Below are 18171 nucleotides of genomic sequence, written 5' to 3' on the forward strand. Positions count from 1 at the left end.
TGGACTAGCCGGTATAATAAGGTAGGTGGGGTTTGGACTAGCCGGTATAATAAGGTAGGTGGGGTTTGGACTAGCCGGTATAATAAGGTAGGTGGGGTTTGGACTAGCCGGTATAATCAAATCAAATCAAATTTTATTTGTCACATACACATGGTTAGCAGATGTTAATGCGAGTGTAGCGAAATGCTTGTGCTTCTAGTTCCGACAATGCAGTAATAACCAACAAGTAATCTAACTAACAATTCCAAAACTACTGTCTTATACACAGTGTAAGGGGATAAAGAATATGTACATAAGGATATATGAATGAGTGATGGTACAGAGCAGCATAGGCAGGATACAGTAGATGGTATCGAGTACAGTATATACATGAGGTGAGTATGTAAACAAAGTGGCATAGTTAAAGTGGCTAGTGATACATGTATTACATAAGGATGCAGTCGATGATATAGAGTACAGTATATACGTATGCATATGAGATGAATAATGTAGGGTAAGTAACATTATATAAGGTAGCATTGTTTAAAGTGGCTAGTGATATATTTACATAATTTCCCATCAATTCCCATTATTAAAGTGGCTGCAGTTGAGTCAGTGTCAGTGTCAGTGTGTTGGCAGCAGCCACTCAATGTTAGTGGTAGGTGGGGTTTGGACTAGCCGGTATAATAAGGTAGGTGGGGTTTGGACTAGCCGGTATAATAAGGTAGGTGGGGTTTGGACTAGCCGGTATAATAAGGTAGGTGGGGTTTGGACTAGCCGGTATAATAAGGGAGGTGGGGTTTGGACTAGCCGGTATAATAAGGGAGGTGGGGTTTGGACTAGCCGGTATAATAAGGGAGGTGGGGTTTGGACTAGCCGGTATAATAAGGGAGGTGGGGTTTGGACTAGCCGGTATAATAAGGGAGGTGGGGTTTGGACTAGCCGGTATAATAAGGTAGGTGGGGTTTGGACTAGCCAGAAAATAAGGTAGGTGGGGTTTGGACTAGCCAGTATAATAAGGTAGGTGGGGTTTGGACTAGCCAGTATAATAAGGTAGGTGGGGTTTGGATTAGCCACTATAATAAGGTAGGTGGGGTTTGGACTAGCCGGTATAATAAGGTAGGTGGGGTTTGGACTAGCCAGTATAATAAGGTAGGTGGGGTTTGGACTAGCCGGTATAATAAGGTAGGTGGGGTTTGGACTAGCCGGTATAATAAGGTAGGTGGGGTTTGGATTAGCCAGTATAATAAGGTAGGTGGGGTTTGGACTAGCCAGTATAATAAGGTAGGTGTTGGTTGGACTAGCCAGTATAATAAGGTAGGTGGGGTTTGGACTAGCCAGTATAATAAGGTAAGTGGGGTTTGCACTGATTGAATTTGTTCACATGTTGATTAGTTCACATCACAGGAGGTTGGTGGCACCTTAATTGGGGTGGACTGGCTCATGGTAATGGCTGGTGCGGAATCAGGGGAATGATATGCCATTCCATTGACTCCGTTCCGGACATTATTATGATAGCACAGCAGCTTCCTGTGGTTCGCATGTTAAGTTGAGCTTGTTTCAGCCCAGAAGCCCTGTAAGAACACTAGGCACATTTACAACATAATGAGAGTGGATTTATAAAGCACTACACTCACCAGCTGGAAAGAGATATATATGCCAATTAGGAGGATGATTAGGTGCCAGGTTGGGAATTTAACCCCCTACTCTTACAATAAGTGCCATGGGATTTTTAATGACCACAGAGAGTTAGGACACCCATTTAACTTCCCATCTGAAAGACAGCACCCTATGCAGGGCAATGTCCACTTCACTGCCCTGGGGCATTAGGATATCCTTAGACCAGATGAAAGAGTGCCTCCTATTGGCCCTCCAACACCGTTTCCAGCAGCATCTGGTCTTCCATCAAGGGACTGACCGGGACCAACCCTGCTTTGCTTCAGGGGCAAACCAGCAGTGGGATGCAGGGTGCTATGCTGCTGGCAGTAGACTGCTGAAATAATAGTTATAAAGTTGTGTTGCAGCCCTGTTTGTGTGGCAGTGGTAAACTACGTGATCTTTTCAACCAGTTCTGTCCCTTTATACGGCCATAACGTCCATATTGTGACCTTCAAGAAATTGTATTTTTATTCATTGATCAAATGTGCTGGATAGAGAGCAAGAATGACTTTCCGTTAACGACACATTGCTACTAGTGATAAAGTTGCAGATAGATTCTAAGGTTATATTCCCAGATAATACAATTCAAGACACTGAGCCACACTTTATGGAAACACTTCTTCCCATAGTAAAATGGCAATACTCTACAATACTGTCTGTATACATTGTATGGCACACACATCTGAAGTGAATCAATAGCTTTAACATACTGCATCGATTGTAAACATCATAGTCGAGACAAAATAATATTCCAACACGTAGAACAGCTATTTCTATTTGTTAATAGGCCTTTTCTTCTACTTAATACATGGTTCTTCAGCATGGTTTTCTCCAGGGTTGCCGAGGACACTATGATTGGCAGCCTGCTCGAGACCTCTAGTCCTACATGGCTCTGATCTCTACCTCGCTGATTCTATCACAACAGTCATTCATTACAGCTACCAGATTTCTTCTTTACCTTCAACTTGGTCACATTTAATGTGGTGTCAGTGGTGGAGCGTCACTCTCTGTTCAGCCGTTGTCTTCCAGTACGGACACGTCTAAATGGGATCCTTGGGACGTCCCAATTCTGATGTCACCCCGTTGAAGATTATATTTACAAAGGTTAAGGTAAGGGTAAAGGTTAGGGTTTTGTGTAGGGACGTCCAAAGGTTCCCAGGTACCGCTGACCCTTCCACCACAGAGTCCAGTAAGGTGGCTCAGCAAGCCAGACGGTGCTTACAGTTCTCATGGTCCATGCTCACCCACTGTAAACAGTCTTACAATGATGAGCCCAATGAAGAGCAAAGAGTGGAACACAAGTCAAGAAGGAATCCACAGTTCAGGTACATGTGGTCCAGAGGTGAGTTTGACACAATAAAGACGACAGCTCTGTTTGATCAGACGTCTGAACAATCCAATGCTGTAGCCTAGCAGTCATGTGTGGTCTTGAGTTAGTTGAGCGTTTCCCAAACTCTGTCCTGGGGATCCCAAGGGGTGCAAGTTTTGTTTTTATCCCAAGCACTACACAGCTGATTCAAGTTTTCAAAGCTTGGTGATTAGTTAATTATTTTAATTAGTTGGGTCAAATGCTAGGGCAAAAACCAAAACGTGCACCCCTTGGGATCCCCAGGACTGAGTTTGGGAAACGCTGGGTTAATTTGTGTTTTTCTATGCTAGGGCCTTGAATGGTGGGACAGAATCTCAAGGTCTTTTTCACAAACAAAACTTTTCTCATATGTTTCCTAATATGTTTTATTGTCACATACACTGGATAGGTGCAGTGAAATGGGTTGTTTTACAGGGTCAGTCACAGCAGTACAGCGCCTCTGGAGCAAATCAGTGCCTTACTCAGGGGGCACAACGGCAGACTTTTTTTCACCTTGTCGGCTCAGGTATTCAAACCAGCGACCTTTCGGTTACTGACCCAATGCTCTAACCACTTGGCTATCTGCCGCCCGTTAAGTCATCGGCCTACTGTGTCCACTCAGTAACGGATTTCAGTACATAAAACAATATGAAGTCTTCCATCTGTTGTTGCTCTCAAGGTCATGTCTGGGTGAGAACGGGCCGTAGGGGTTGGTCTTTACTAAGTGGGTTCTCTTGGAGTGGATGTCTCCTCCTTTCATTCATTCGTCCTTTTCTCGTTCTGTTCTTTCCAACAGCAGTAGCTCTCCTTTCCACCTCCAGAGTGACAGGTATGAAGCTGGAACGTTGTGTTACATTATCTTTACCTCTGATGGGACCAACACCTGTGAATAAAGAGCACAATTAGATGTACCAATGGCAACACAAGCATATGGATATTGATCCCATGAAAGTACATCAGATAATTCACAATTCACAAAAAAGCACACCCACCTTTGTACAGTATTTGGCTGTTTATATGGAATTACCAGTCTCTGTGAGGACAGAAAGGAGAGGTTAGCATTGGTAATGTCACTATGAATACCACTAGAGCTTCTGTACTTGTAGTAACAGAGACACGCCAGTGGGTGGCAGTAGTGAGGAAAAGTCACCAATCAGTGGTAAGGTAACGACATCCTTATCTAAATGGCTCAGAGACCTCCTTTATAAACATAGTTAATCATTGGACTGAACCATACGTTACTGCAACAGAACAATTAATCACTTTGCCAAAATGAGACTCGGTCACTCTCTCTCTCTCTCTCTCTCTCTCTCTCGTCTTATAGCTGATAATGTGAAGTCAGACATCTTGAAACCTATAACATTGATAATTGAGGGTGTCTCAGATTTTGGAAGCAGAGCCTACTAGACTTAATTTGAATGTGTGCCCAATTGAGACTCTCTCTCTCCTCCTGTCCCATAGCTGATAACGGCATCCTCCCTCTGTTCCATGGCGTTCTCCTGCGCCAACAGGCAGCCCTAGCCGATCAGCTCATGTAATTCATTTAGACAGGCTGATAGCCAAGCTGTGTAAACAGCCATTAGTAATTCAGGACTCTGTAAATTCTCTCCCTTTTTCTTCCATCTTATTTTCTACATCTCCCTCTCCTTTCCATTTCTTTCCATCTCTCTCTTTTTTCTTTTCCTTCCCCCCTTCTTGTCGTTTTAGCCATTCTCTTTGACTCTGCCATCTTGTTTTCTTATCTTCCACTCCCATTCTCACACTTTCTCTCTCTCTCTCTCTCTCTCCCTCTCCCTCTCCCTCTCCCCCTCTCTCTCTCTCTCTCTCTCTCTCTCTCTGACTCACCAATTCCCAATCCCATCGGTAATAACAGTAAGCAGGTGTTATGTGAGAAGCAGTTAAAATATGTTAATTGGTGGTGGCTCGGGTGTGTGAAATTATGCTGAAAATATTTGCATAAAAAGGGACAGAATATGAATATCTACCATGTGGGATGTGGGGTTTTCACAGCAGGGTACAGTTGATACATTTGATACACACCCACCCCATGCTATGGCCTTTGGAGGAGGGGGTTGATGAGAAGTGTTTATTTATTAGCCTAAATACATTAAACCCCAAGATATGGGAGATGTGGAAGGGTCTGGAGGAGAGGGGGCTCAGACTTCAGTTACAGAGGTTCTGTTATTCTGTGCAACAGTGTTCTTCACTCCTGGTCCCGGAGAGCCAAAGGGTGTGCAGGTGTTTGGTCCAGCACTGCACTAACACATCAGTATGGTGCTGCCCTTCAGAGACAGGTAGACACCCTGTGGTCACCAGGAGCAGGATTGAAGAGCATTGCACTATGACCTTACACAGACTTGAACTATCACACATATCACTTTTTGAGACAGCCTCTGTATGGCATGCTCACATGAGGAAAGTCCACAGCTCGTATTCACAAAGCATCTCAGAGTAGGAGTACTGATCTAGAATCAGGTCCCCCCTGTCCATGTAATCTTATTCATAATGACCTAAAATCCCAAACTGCTTTATGATTAAGTGTTGTCCTTACTATCCAGCAGTTCATCAGCCATCAACCCATCCTGACGGTTTCCCAGGACGAAGGCCAGGAAGGAGAGTATCAGGGCGTCCATGATGCCCATGATAGCCAGGATGTAGGCCCAGCGCACGGAGCACGCTCCCAGGGTGTACTTGTCTGTCTGCTCCCCACACATCCTCTTCACCTCGTCACTGTCCCAGCCGTCTGGGTAGATCATACAGCCCAGAATCAGGCACGTACCTGGGATAGGAGAAGGGAGCGATGGGGGGATGTGAGAGACAGAGGGAGGGAGGGATGGTGGGATGGAGAGACAGAGGGAGGGAGGGATGGGGGGATGGAGATACAGAGGGATGGAGGGATGGGGGATGGAGGGAGAAAGGAAGAAGTGGGAGAAAGGGGGACATTACAGAAAAGAGAGAGTACAGGAGAAACACAGAAAGGTGGAGGGAGAGAGACAAAGAGAGATAGTGTTAGCTTAACCCATACCATATCTATGCAGCATTCTAAACTCATCACCCTCCCCCTGTAGTCTCTCCTCCCCCTCCTCCCCCTGTAGTCCCCCCCCACCCCTGTAGTCTCTCCTCCCCTCCTCCCCCTGTAGTCTCTCCTCCCCCTCCTCCCCCTGTAGTCTCTCCTCCATCCATCCCTCCCCCTGTAGTCTCTCCTCCCCCTCCTCCCCCTGTAGTCTCTACTCCATCCATTCCTCCCCCTGTAGTCCCCCCCCATGTAGTCTCTCCTCCATCCATCTCTCCCCCTGTAGTCTCTCCTCCATCCCTCACTCCCCCTGTAGTCTCTCCTCCTTCCCTCCCCTGTAGTCTCTCCTCTATCCCTTCCAATGTAGTCTCTCCCCCATCCCTCCCACTGTAGTCTCTCCTCCTCCCCTCCCCCTGTAGTCTCTCCTCCATCCCTCACCTTGTAGTCTCTCCTCCCCCCGTGTAGTCTCTCCTCCATCCCTCCCCCTGTAGTCTCTCCTCCTCCCCTCCCCCTGTAGTCTTTCCTCCTCCCCTCCCCCTGTAGTCTCTCCTCCATCCCTCCTTCTGCAGTCTCTCCTCCTCCCCTCCCCCTGTATTCTCTCCTCCCACCCATGTAGTCTCTCCTCCATCCCTCCCCGTGTAGTCTCTCCTCCATCCCTCCGTCCCCCTGTAGTCTCTCCACCTCCCCCCTCCTCCCCCTGTAGTCTCTCCTCCATACCTCCAGTCTCTCCTCCATCCCTCCCCTGTAGTCTCTCCTCCCCCCCTCCCCCTGTAGTCTCTCCTCCATCCCTCCCCCTGTAGTCTCTCCTCCCCCTCCTCCCCCTGTAGTCTCTCCTCCCCCTCCTCCCCCTGTAGTCTCTCCTCCATCCCTGTAGTCTCTCCTCCATCCCTCCAGTCACTCCCCCCTCCTCCCCCTGTAGTCTCTCCTCCATCCCTCCCCCTCCCTCCCCCTGTAGTCTCTCCTCCATCCCTCCCCCTGTAGCCTCTCCTCCATCCCTCCCCCTGTAGCCTCTCCTCCATCCCTCCCCCTGTAGCCTCTCCTCCATCCCTCCCCCTCCCTCCCCCTGTAGTCACTCCTCCATCCCTCCCCCTGTAGCCTCTTCTCCATCCCTCCCCCTGTAGTTTCTACCTCTCCCCCTGTAGTCTCTCCTCCCCCTCCTCCCCCATGTATTCCCCCACTCACCCTCCCCCTGTAATCTATTCTCTCCTCCCCCCTGTAATCTCTTCTCTCCTCCTCCCCCTGTAGTCTCTCCTCCCCCCTCCTCCCCCTGTAGTCCCCCTCTCACCCTCCCCCTGTAATCTATTGTCTCCTCCCCCCTGTAATCTGTCCTCTCCCTCCTCCCCCTGTAGTCTCTCCTCCTCCCCTTTTGTAGTCCCTCCTCTCCTCCACCCCTTCTGTAGTCCCTCCTCTCCTCCTCCCCCTGTAATCTCTCCTCTCCCCCTCCCCCTGCAGTCTCTCCTCTCCCCCTCCCCCTGCAGTCTCTCCTCCTCCGCTCCTGTAGTCCCTCCTCTCCGCCACCCCTTCTGTAGTCCCTCCTCTCCTCCTCCCCTTGTAATCTCTCCTCTCCCCCTCCCCCCTGTAGTCCCTCCTCCCCCTGTAGTCTCTCTTCCACCCCTACTGTAGTCCCTCCTCTCCTCCACCCCTTCTGTAGTCCCTCCTCTCCTCCACCCCTTCTCTAGTCCCTCCTCTCCTCCACCCCTTCTGCAGTTCCTCCTCTCCTCCACCCCTACTGTAGTCCCTCTCCTCCACCCCTTCTGTAGTCCCTCCTCTCCTCCTGTAGTCCCTTCTCTCCTCCACCCCTACTGTAGTCCCTCCTCTCCTCCACCCCTACTGTAGTCCCTCCTCTCCTCCACCCCTTCTGTAGTACCTCCTCTCTTCTTTCCCTTCTGTAGTCCCTCCTCTCCTCCACCCCTACTGTAGTCCCTCCTCTCCTCCACCCCTTCTGTAGTCCCTCCTCTCCTCCTGTAGTCCCTCCTCTCCTCCACCCCTTCTGTAGTCCTTCCTCTCCTCCTGTAGTCCCTCCTCTCCTCCACCCCTTTTGTAGTCCCTCCTCTCCTCCACCCCTTCTGTAGTCCTTCCTCTCCTCCTGTAGTCCCTCCTCTCCTCCACCCCTTCTGGAGTCCCTCCTCTCCTCCACCCCTACTGTAGTCCCTCTCCTCCACCCCTTCTGTAGTCCCTCCTCTCCTCCTGTAGTCCCTTCTCTCCTCCACCCCTACTGTAGTCCCTCCTCTCCTCCACCCCTTCTGTAGTACCTCCTCTCTTCTTCCCCTTCTGTAGTCCCTCCTCTCCTCCACCCCTACTGTAGTCCCTCCTCTCCTCCACCCCTTCTGTAGTCCCTCCTCTCCTCCTGTAGTCCCTCCTCTCCTCCACCCCTTCTGTAGTCCTTCCTCTCCTCCTGTAGTCCCTTCTCTCCTCCACCCCTTTTGTAGTCCCTCCTCTCCTCCACCCCTTCTGTAGTCCCTCCTCTCCTCCCCTTCCGTAGTCCCTCCTCTCCTCCACCCCTTCTGTAGTCCCTCCTCTCCTCCACCTCTTCTGTAGTCCCTCCTCTCCTCCACCCCTTCTGTAGTCCCTCCTCTCCTCCCCTTCCGTAGTCCCTCCTCTCCTCCACCCCTTCTGTAGTCCCTCCTCTCCTCCACCCCTACTGTAGTCCCTCCTCTCCTCCACCCCTACTGTAGTCCCTCCTCTCCTCCACCCCTCCTGTAGTCCCTCCTCTCCTCCACCTCTTCTGTAGTCCCTCCTCTCCTCCACCCCTTCTGTAGTCCCTCCTCTCCTCCCCTTCCGTAGTCCCTCCTCTCCTCCACCCCTTCTGTAGTCCCTCCTCTCCTCCACCCCTACTGTAGTCCCTCCTCTCCTCCACCCCTACTGTAGTCCCTCCTCTCCTCCACCCCTTCTGTAGTCCCTCCTCACCCTGTAGTCTCTCCTCCTCCCCTCCTGTAGTCCCTCCTCTCCTCCACCCCTTCTGTAGTCCCTCCTCTCCTCCTCCTCCCCTGTAGTCCCTCCTCCCCCTGTAGTCTCTCCTCCACCCCTTCTGTAGTCCCTCCTCTCATCCTCCCCCTGTAGTCTCTCCTCCTCCCCTCCTGTAGTCCCTCCTCTCCTCCACCCCTTCTGTAGTCCCTCCTCTCATCCTCCCCCTGTAGTCTCTCCTCCACCCCTTCTGTAGTCCCTCCTCTCATCCTCCCCCTGTAGTCCCTCCTCCCCCTGTAGTCTCTCCTCCACCCCTTCTGTAGTCCCTCCTCTCATCCTCCCCCTGTAGTCTCTCCTGTTCCCCTACTCCTGTAATCTCTCCTCTCCTCTGTTCACTAGCTGATTGATTCCCTCTCCTGACCTCCTGACCACTGTCAGAGTGACCACTGCAGCTCCCCATGGACACAAACAGTACGCACACCCACTCCAGCCAGAGACACTGGGACTGTCTTCAATTCAATTCACTTGTTCAGAGTGTGTGACAATAACACGGAGACGTCAGTGCAGGCTGTGGTAACAAATCAATAAAAGTATTGTCAGAGGATATCTAGCAGTCCCACACAGTCACAGCAGCAGAGTCCGTAGTAGAGGCATTTGTGTGTGTTAAAGGTCGTGGACATTGCTGTCAGAGGCTAAGCTAAAGAGTCAGCGAGAGAGTACAGAGAGATAAATCTATCTACTTAAGACACAATCTCAGGAAATCAAAGAGCAGCCCTCTCTTTCTCTCCATCCCTCTCTCTCTCTCTTTTCTTCCTCCCTCCTTCTCATTCACTCACAGAACCTCAGGAAATGATAGAGCATCACAGCAGGAACTGGAGGGGTGGAGGAGAGGAGGGACTACAAGAAAAGAGCAACCAGTGAAAAAAACCACCATTGTAAATACAACCCATATTTATGTTTATTTATTTTCCACGTTGTACTTTTATTTTTGCACATCGTTACAACACTGTATATAGACATAACGTGATATTTGAAATGTGTCTATTCCTTTGAAACTTTTGTGAGTGTAATATTTACTGTTCATTTTTTATGATCTATTTCACCTGTTTTGGCAATGTTAACATATGTTTCCCATGCCAATAAAGCCCTTCGAATTGAATTGAAAGGGCCAGAGAGGAACTGGAGAAAGTGTGAAAGAAGCACAAATCAAATTAAATTTTATTGGTCACATACACATGGTTAGCAGATGTCATTGCGAGTGTAGCAAAATGCTTATGGATCTAGATCCGACAGTGCAGCAATATCTAACAGGTAATAGCAACAATTCCACAACAAAACCTAATACACACAATCTAGTAAAGGAATGGGATAAGAATATAAAAATATATGGATGAGTAGTGACAGAGCGGCTAAGATGCAATAGATGGTAAAGAATAGATAGTGAAGGATACAGTATATACAGTGCCTTGCGAAAGTATTCGGCCCCCTTGAACTTTGCGACCTTTTGCCACATTTCAGGCTTCAAACATAAAGATATAAAACTGTATTTTTTTGTGAAGAATCAACAACAAGTGGGACACAATCATGAAGTGGAACGACATTTATTGGATATTTCAAACTTTTTTAACAAATCAAAAACTGAAAAATTGGGCGTGCTAAATTATTCAGCCCCCTTAAGTTAATACTTTGTAGCGCCACCTTTTGCTGCGATTACAGCTATAATTCGCTTGGGGTATGTCTCTATCAGTTTTGCACATCGAGAGACTGAAATTTTTTCCCATTCCTCCTTGCAAAACAGCTCGAGCTCAGTGAGGTTGGATGGAGAGCATTTGTGAACAGCAGTTTTCAGTTCTTTCCACAGATTCTCGATTGGATTCAGGTCTGGACTTTGACTTGGCCATTCTAACACCTGGATATGTTTATTTTTGAACCATTCCATTGTAGATTTTGCTTTATGTTTTGGATCATTGTCTTGTTGGAAGACAAATCTCCGTCCCAGTCTCAGGTCTTTTGCAGACTCCATCAGGTTTTCTTCCAGAATGGTCCTGTATTTGGCTCCATCCATCTTCCCATCAATTTTAACCATCTTCCCTGTCCCTGCTGAAGAAAAGCAGGCCCAAACCATGATGCTGCCACCACCATGTTTGACAGTGGGGATGGTGTGTTCAGGGTGATGAGCTGTGTTGCTTTTACGCCAAACATAACGTTTTGCATTGTTGCCAAACAGTTCAATTTTGGTTTCATCTGACCAGAGCACCTTCTTCCACATGTTTGGTGTGTCTCCCAGGTGGCTTGTGGCAAACTTTAAACGACACTTTTCCATAAAGGCCAGATTTGTGCAATATACGACTGATTGTTGTCCTATGGACAGAGTCTCCCACCTCAGCTGTAGATCTCTGCAGTTCATCCAGAGTGATCATGGGCCTCTTGGCTGCATCTCTGATCAGTCTTCTCCTTGTATGAGCTGAAAGTTTAGAGGGACGGCCAGGTCTTGGTAGATTTGCAGTGGTCTGATACTCCTTCCATTTCAATATTATCGCTTGCACAGTGCTCCTTGGGATGTTTAAAGCTTGGGAAATCTTTTTGTATCCAAATCCGGCTTTAAACTTCTTCACAACAGTATCTCGGACCTGCCTGGTGTGTTCCTTGTTCTTCATGATGCTCTCTGCGCTTTTAACGGACCTCTGAGACTATCACAGTGCAGGTGCATTTATACGGAGACTTGATTACACACAGGTGGATTGTATTTATCATCATTAGTCATTTAGGTCAACATTGGATCATTCAGAGATCCTCACTGAACGTCTGGAGAGAGTTTGCTGCACTGAAAGTAAAGGGGCTGAATAATTTTGCACGCCCAATTTTTCAGTTTTTGATTTGTTAAAAAAAGTGGGTGGGGTTATATCCTTCCTGTTTGGCCCTGTCTGGGGGTGTCCTCGGATGGGGCCACAGTGTCTTCTGACCCCTCCTGTCTCAGCCTCCAGTATTTATGCTGCAGTAGTTTATATGTCGGGGGGCTAGGGTCAGTTTGTTATATCTGGTGTACTTCTCCTGTCCTATTCAGTGTCCTGTGTGAATTTAAGTGTGCTCTCTCTAATTTTCTCTTTCTCTCTTTCTTTCTCTCTCTCGGAGGACCTGAGCCCTAGGACCATGCCTCAGGACTACCTGACATGATGATTCCTTGCTGTCCCCAGTCCACCTGGCCGTGCTACTGCTCCAGTTTCAACTGTTATGAACATTTGAACATCTTGGCCATGTTCTGTTATAATCTCCACCCGGCACAGCCAGAAGAGGACTGGCCACCCCACATAGCCTGGTTCCTCTCTAGGTTTCTTCCTAGGTTTTGGCCTTTCTAGGGAGTTTTTCCTAGCCACCGTGCTTCTACACCTGCATTGCTTGCTGTTTGGGGTTTTAGGCTGGGTTTCTGTACAGCACTTTGAGATATCAGCTGATGTACGAAGGGCTATATAAATACATTTGATTTGATTTGATGATCCACATTGCTAATCACTGATCTTGTTTATATGTGCTGTGTGTGAGAGAGCGTTGGATTGGATGCTCTGCATTTGACTATGGTCCTCTCACTTCCCAGACCTTTTCATAAATAACACAATACGGTCCTGAGGTGGTCTTATAGCTTGGGTCCAGACTGAGAAGAGGCCAGTCATTCTAACTCTGAACTCATCATTAATAATAAAAACATAATTTACCTGTTCACTTCCTCTTGCAGTGAGCCAGGGAGATGCAGAGTGAGGAGAGAGCATGGGATCCTACAGATGTAGGATCTTAATTTGATCACTTTTGTTATCAATTTTCCTGCACCACAGGAAATTCAGATGAGCCTCGTGATTTACAAAAGTCCCTGAAAACCCACACTAGCACACGGTTATATTAACAGTATTGCACTTTTCATGTAGCCTACTTTTGGCCAGCTAATAGCTTAACTAACAGACGAACAGGCACCATCAAATGTTCAAATCCTGTTGTTGCAGGATTATTTTACTGTGACAATATGGGTTAAGATCCTACATCTGTAATGGACAAGGAGCATAACGTTTAAGTCTCAGGCAAACATTGAATAACTCAATTAATAAGCCAATGACAATTAATGAACCACTGACGCCACCATGGGGCACTCTGTTCACAACGTTGACATCAGCAAACCTCTCGTCCACACGTCGCCATACACATGGTCTGCGGTTGTGAGGCCGGTTGGACGTACTGCCAAATTCTCTAAAACGATGTTGGAGGCGGCTTATGGTAGAGAAATTAACATGAAATTATCTGGAAACTGCTCTGATGGACATTCCTGCATTCAGCATGCCAATTGCATGCTCACTCAAAACATCTATGACATTGTGTTGTGTGACAGAACTGAACATTTTAGAGTGGCCTTTTATTGCCCCCAGCACAAGGTGCACCTGTGTAATGACCATGTTGTTTAATCAGCTTCTTGATATGCCACACCTGTCAGGTGGATGGATTATCTTGACAAAGGAGAAATGTTAACAAATGTTAACAAATTTGTGCACAACATGAGAGAAAGTAGCTTTTTGTGCATATGGAACAATGTCTGGGATCTTTTTTTTCAGCTCATGAAACATGGGACCAAAACTTTACATGTTTTTTTATATTTTTGTTCAGTGTATTTATCCTTCACTATCTTCCCCTTCTCCTCTCCCTCCTCTCGACTCCCTGCCGCTCTCTCTTTCCTTGGCTTTTCTTCCTCTCTCTCCCCATCTTTCTCTCTCGTCATCCTCTCTCTTTCTCTCCCCCTCTCATGTGTTGCCAGCATCAAATGTGGATTTAGTGTTCGTCTGCTGATCTTTCTGCATATCCCAGCTCTCCCTGTTGACCGTATAATACAGTGGGGCCAAAAATGATTTAGTCAGCCACCAATTGTGCAAGTTCTCCCACTTAAAAAGATGAGAGAGGCCTGTAATTTTCATCATAGGTACACTTCAACTATGACAGACAAAATGGGAAAAAAATCCAGAAAATCACATTGTAGGATTTTTTATGAATTTATTTGCAAATTATGGTGGAAAATAAGTATTTGGTCACCTACAAACAAGCAAGATTTCTGGCTCTCATAGACCTGTAACTTCTTCTTTAAGAGGCTCCTCTGTCCTCCACTCGTTACCTGTTACCTTTCCCCTCAATCCTCCCATAGTGCTGCTGGTCACAGGGTTAAGGGCTGAGGGTAATGTGGGGATGCAGGCTGTGTGACATGGATGCTGTGCCGTCTGCTGCATATGGCCAGGCTCATTAGCTCATCAAAAGCACAAATGCAAACACCCATTTGCACGCACACACACAGCCAATTACAGCACCGCACATTGACTGTACAAACAGAGCAGTCAATGCGATTACAGCCAAAGAGATTCATTTTAGACCGTTGAATTGTAATGCTAGCAGGGAGCTGTCCAATCAAGAGGTGCTGAAACCCCCCTTGGAGACCTGCTGCATTCACCCAACTGGCTGCTCTGTGGTTTGGCTTAGAGTGCATTATTCCCCCTCATCTCTGTATGCATCCAACACACTCAGGCAGACTATAGCATTGGCATGCTTCTTATTCTCGCTCCCTCCACGACAACTTGTTTCACTTGTCGTTGGGGCCGACAAGGATTTTACAAGGAAGCAGACAGGGAAGGAGAGGGGGAGAGATAAAGGCAAAGGAATGAGATTAGAAAGAGAGAGGGACAGAAGGAGAGAGGGAAAGAGCTGAGCACTCTGTCTCTATGGCTCAGGCGCAGAATGACATCAATTGTAGCTGTTGCTTCTCTACTGTGAGGAGCAGGCAGACAGAGAGGCAAAGAGCATCATGTCAGGAACACGCACTATTAGTTTATACAACGAGTGTCTGAACAGAGTAAGAGTTATATGAGGTGCCTGTTGTTTTCTTTCCTAGGGAGAGAGGAGAGGAGGAAGGTGGGAATACATAGAGGGAGTGTGGATGGGGGAGAAGATAGAGGGATAGAGGGATGGCTTGCTGAATGGAAGTACCATCAGGTGGACACAGGGTTAGAATCCCAATGCGTCCCATCTGTCACACTCTGACCATTATTTGCATTGTTTGTTTCTATGTTTTGTTTGGTCAAGGTGTGATATGAGTGGGCATTCTATGTTGCATGTCTAGTTAGTCTGTTTCTATGTGTTTTGGCCTGATATGGTTCTCAATCAGTGGCAGGTGTTTGTCGTTGCCTTTGATTGGGAACCATATTTAGGTAGCCTGTTTTGTATTGTGGTTCATTGTCTATGTGATGTTGCATGTTTGCACACAGTATTGATCGCGGTCGTCTTATTATTTTGTTTGTTTGTTTGTTTGTTTGTTTGGTGTTCTTCGTGTTCATTCGTCTAACATTAAAATAATGTATTCACACCACGCTGCGCTTTGGTCTCTTCACTACGACGATCGTGACACCATCTGACACATAAAGAGAGGAAAGGAAGTGTTCAACCAGCAAGACTACTCCATCCTGTCCTTAATTGAGCAGCAATGGTGGTTCTTAATTAAACCAATAGATATGTTGCATTTGTTCTGCAATTCATTACTTTGACCTTTGTGTCTTTTCTACCCTGACTGGGAAAAAGTCCTATCCTATTCACAGCAGAGAAATCTGCTTCTGTTCTCCATTCCTAAAGCAGAGGGGTTTATGGATGGTCCCTGGAGGACAGTGTGCCGTAAAAGTGATTGAGGACCAAATGAATAACCCAATCATTCTGCAGCAAGCCGCCCACGTCTGTATCAGCCCCAGGCCCAGGCAAGATCACAGCAGTTATACTATTATAGCCGGGGGGGGGGGGGGGGGGGGAATAAACAGTCGACCGAAACACAAGTTTCTACATGCCTTACTCTTACCAAATGTACAAGGGTACACTGTTGTGACTCCTCATGAAGAATATTTCAGATAATTATAATTTTGTTTTCAGATATTTTTTGATTCCGTCATAGAAAATGCAGAGCGTTATAGTATATGCCCTTTAGCAGATGATTTTATCCAACGCGGTTCACAGTCGTGTGCATACACCTTTTTTACGTATGGGTGGCCCCAGCGGGAATCTAACCCACAATCCTGATGTTTTTCTGTATGGGTGGCCCCAGTGGGAATCTAACCCACAATCCTGATGTTTTTCTGTATGGGTGGCCCCAGCGGGAATCTAACCCACAATCCTGATGTTTTTCTGTATGGGTGGCCCCAGTGGGAATCTAACCCACAATCCTGATGTTTTTCTGTATGGGTGGCCCCAGTGGGAATCTAACCCACAATCCTGATGTTTTTCTGTATGTGTGGCCCCAGTGGGAATCTAACCCACAATCCTGATGTTTTTCTGTATGGTGGCCCCAGTGGGAATCTAACCCACAATCCTGATGTTTTTCTGTATGGGTGGCCCCAGTGGGAATCTAACCCACAATCCTGATCTTTTTCAGTATGTGTGGCCCCAGCGGGAATCTAACCCACCATCCTGATGTTTTTCTGTATGGGTGGCCCCAGCGGGAATCTAACCCACAATCCTGATGTTGCTGTGCTGTGCTCTATCCACTAGGCCATGCAGGACCATGCTCTTGTATTTGCAGGACTGATATCTTCCATTTCTTCATTTATATAAAAAAAAAATCTGAAAAAAAGCTAAACTCATGTCATTACTGTCTCCCAAGGCAGCATAGTGTAGTTTATCGTAAAATGCAACAACAAAATGACCCATTCAACCCATTGTCAGACATAGCAATAGAAAAAAACGTCTGTCTTTTCATCACTACATGAATCATTATGATAATCCTCATAGGCATAAATATTGTTTTCCTGGTTTTAAATCCCTCTATGAAAGCCCACTGACGGACCCCCTCTGGTTTAAATCTCTCTATAAAAGCCCACTGACGGACCCCTCTCTGGTTTAAATCCCTCTATGAAAGCCCACTGACGGACCCCCTCTGGTTTAAATCCCTCTATGAAAGCCCACTGACGGACCTCCTCTGGTTTAAATCTCTCTATGAAAGCCCACTGACGGACCTCCTCTGGTTTAAATCCCTCTATGAAAGCCCACTGACGGACCCCTCTGGTTTAAATCTCTCTATGAAACTTGCTATCTGACTCTCAGAGCACATTGTTACAGGGCACCATTTTAAAGTATTCCATTTTCTTCTTCTTCATTGGCTGATTGCTCCCAACGCATAGGAATCCCCACCCAGATGACTACTATAAAATGGTGGAAGCCCTCAATGGCAATGTCCATGCTAAACGGGTTATATCCATGATGAGTCCTCTATCTCTATGACAACAGGCTCTGACATAAAGTTGCAGAAATGCCATGTGCGTCCACTTATATCAGCGCTTTCATAACAACTTAACCATTACAAAACTTATATTCGGTCAAATAAGCCACACACAGCAAATCAGCAATAACATTTTTCGTTGACACTCATTGATCTCCGTACAAAAATTCCTTATTTTCATGGACAGATTTTGGGCGGACTAAAACCTCTTGCGTCACCTCTTCCTGACTTTCTCAGGTGCCGGGAGAGTCACACACTCCTGACGCTGTGACAGAGGACAACATGAGTCACACAGCCAGCTCTCTCTCTCTCATTTTCCCCTTCCTCTCTTTTCCTCTCTTTAATTCCTTCATTCTCTCTCTCTCGATCGGTCACTCTTTCATCGCATCTCATGAGTAAACCCAACCCTGCCATATGCCTCAATCCCTCTAAAGAGTCACGGACACTCACGCTCAACCCCTCGCTCAGATATGACAAGCCCTTTATCATACTCATAAAGAGCTGTAGTATTACAGTAGACTGACACATTGCAACGAGGACACTGTCTCCCATGAACCTCTAGGGCGGAAGAGCAGAAGAGGTGATTGGGAACAGGTGTTACAATTAACTAGAGTACCGAGCGTCTGCCAACGAGGAGCCACAGTGACAAGAAATGCAGCCTCACAGGGAAAACAACAACTGTTGACACACTGTGTAATCATGTGAGTAGAAGAAAATAAAAAATCGACCTAATAATGTTTTGATGCGCTTCCATGAGAGGGAATGAGTAGTAGTATAAGCTGAGTAGTAGTAGTATAGTACCATAAAGTAACAAGGCTTTTTGGACGGGACCCAGCTACAGACTGGGAACTGCTTACTGACAGTGCTGAATGAGCAGCAATAGAAAAGCAATTTCCTCCACTCTGATGGAGAGCTGCAAGCCTCCAAGATAATTCCCCCACAGGGTTAGTTCTACATTGCACCAATCAACCCAGGTGTCTCATCAATGCTTGA

General features: G+C 47.1%; 1 protein-coding gene across 1 annotated transcript in view; it reads right to left on the minus strand.

The window, feature by feature from the left end:
* Positions 1–2297: 2297 nt before the first annotated feature.
* The window catches only part of LOC110499990 (LHFPL tetraspan subfamily member 3 protein), a 36688-nt gene continuing 20814 nt past the window's right edge, over positions 2298–18171 (minus strand). The window contains exons 2-4 of the mRNA XM_021577083.2: positions 5538–5765; positions 3979–4019; positions 2298–3869 (exon numbers count right to left, since the gene is read on the minus strand). Of these exons, the coding sequence (XP_021432758.1) occupies positions 4000–4019; positions 5538–5765 (248 nt within the window). The 3' untranslated portion in view covers positions 2298–3869; positions 3979–3999. The remainder of the gene's footprint in view (positions 3870–3978; positions 4020–5537; positions 5766–18171) is intronic.

The sequence above is a fragment of the Oncorhynchus mykiss genome, chromosome 21, assembly GCF_013265735.2.
Source record: "Oncorhynchus mykiss isolate Arlee chromosome 21, USDA_OmykA_1.1, whole genome shotgun sequence".
Classification (NCBI taxonomy): domain Eukaryota; kingdom Metazoa; phylum Chordata; class Actinopteri; order Salmoniformes; family Salmonidae; genus Oncorhynchus; species Oncorhynchus mykiss.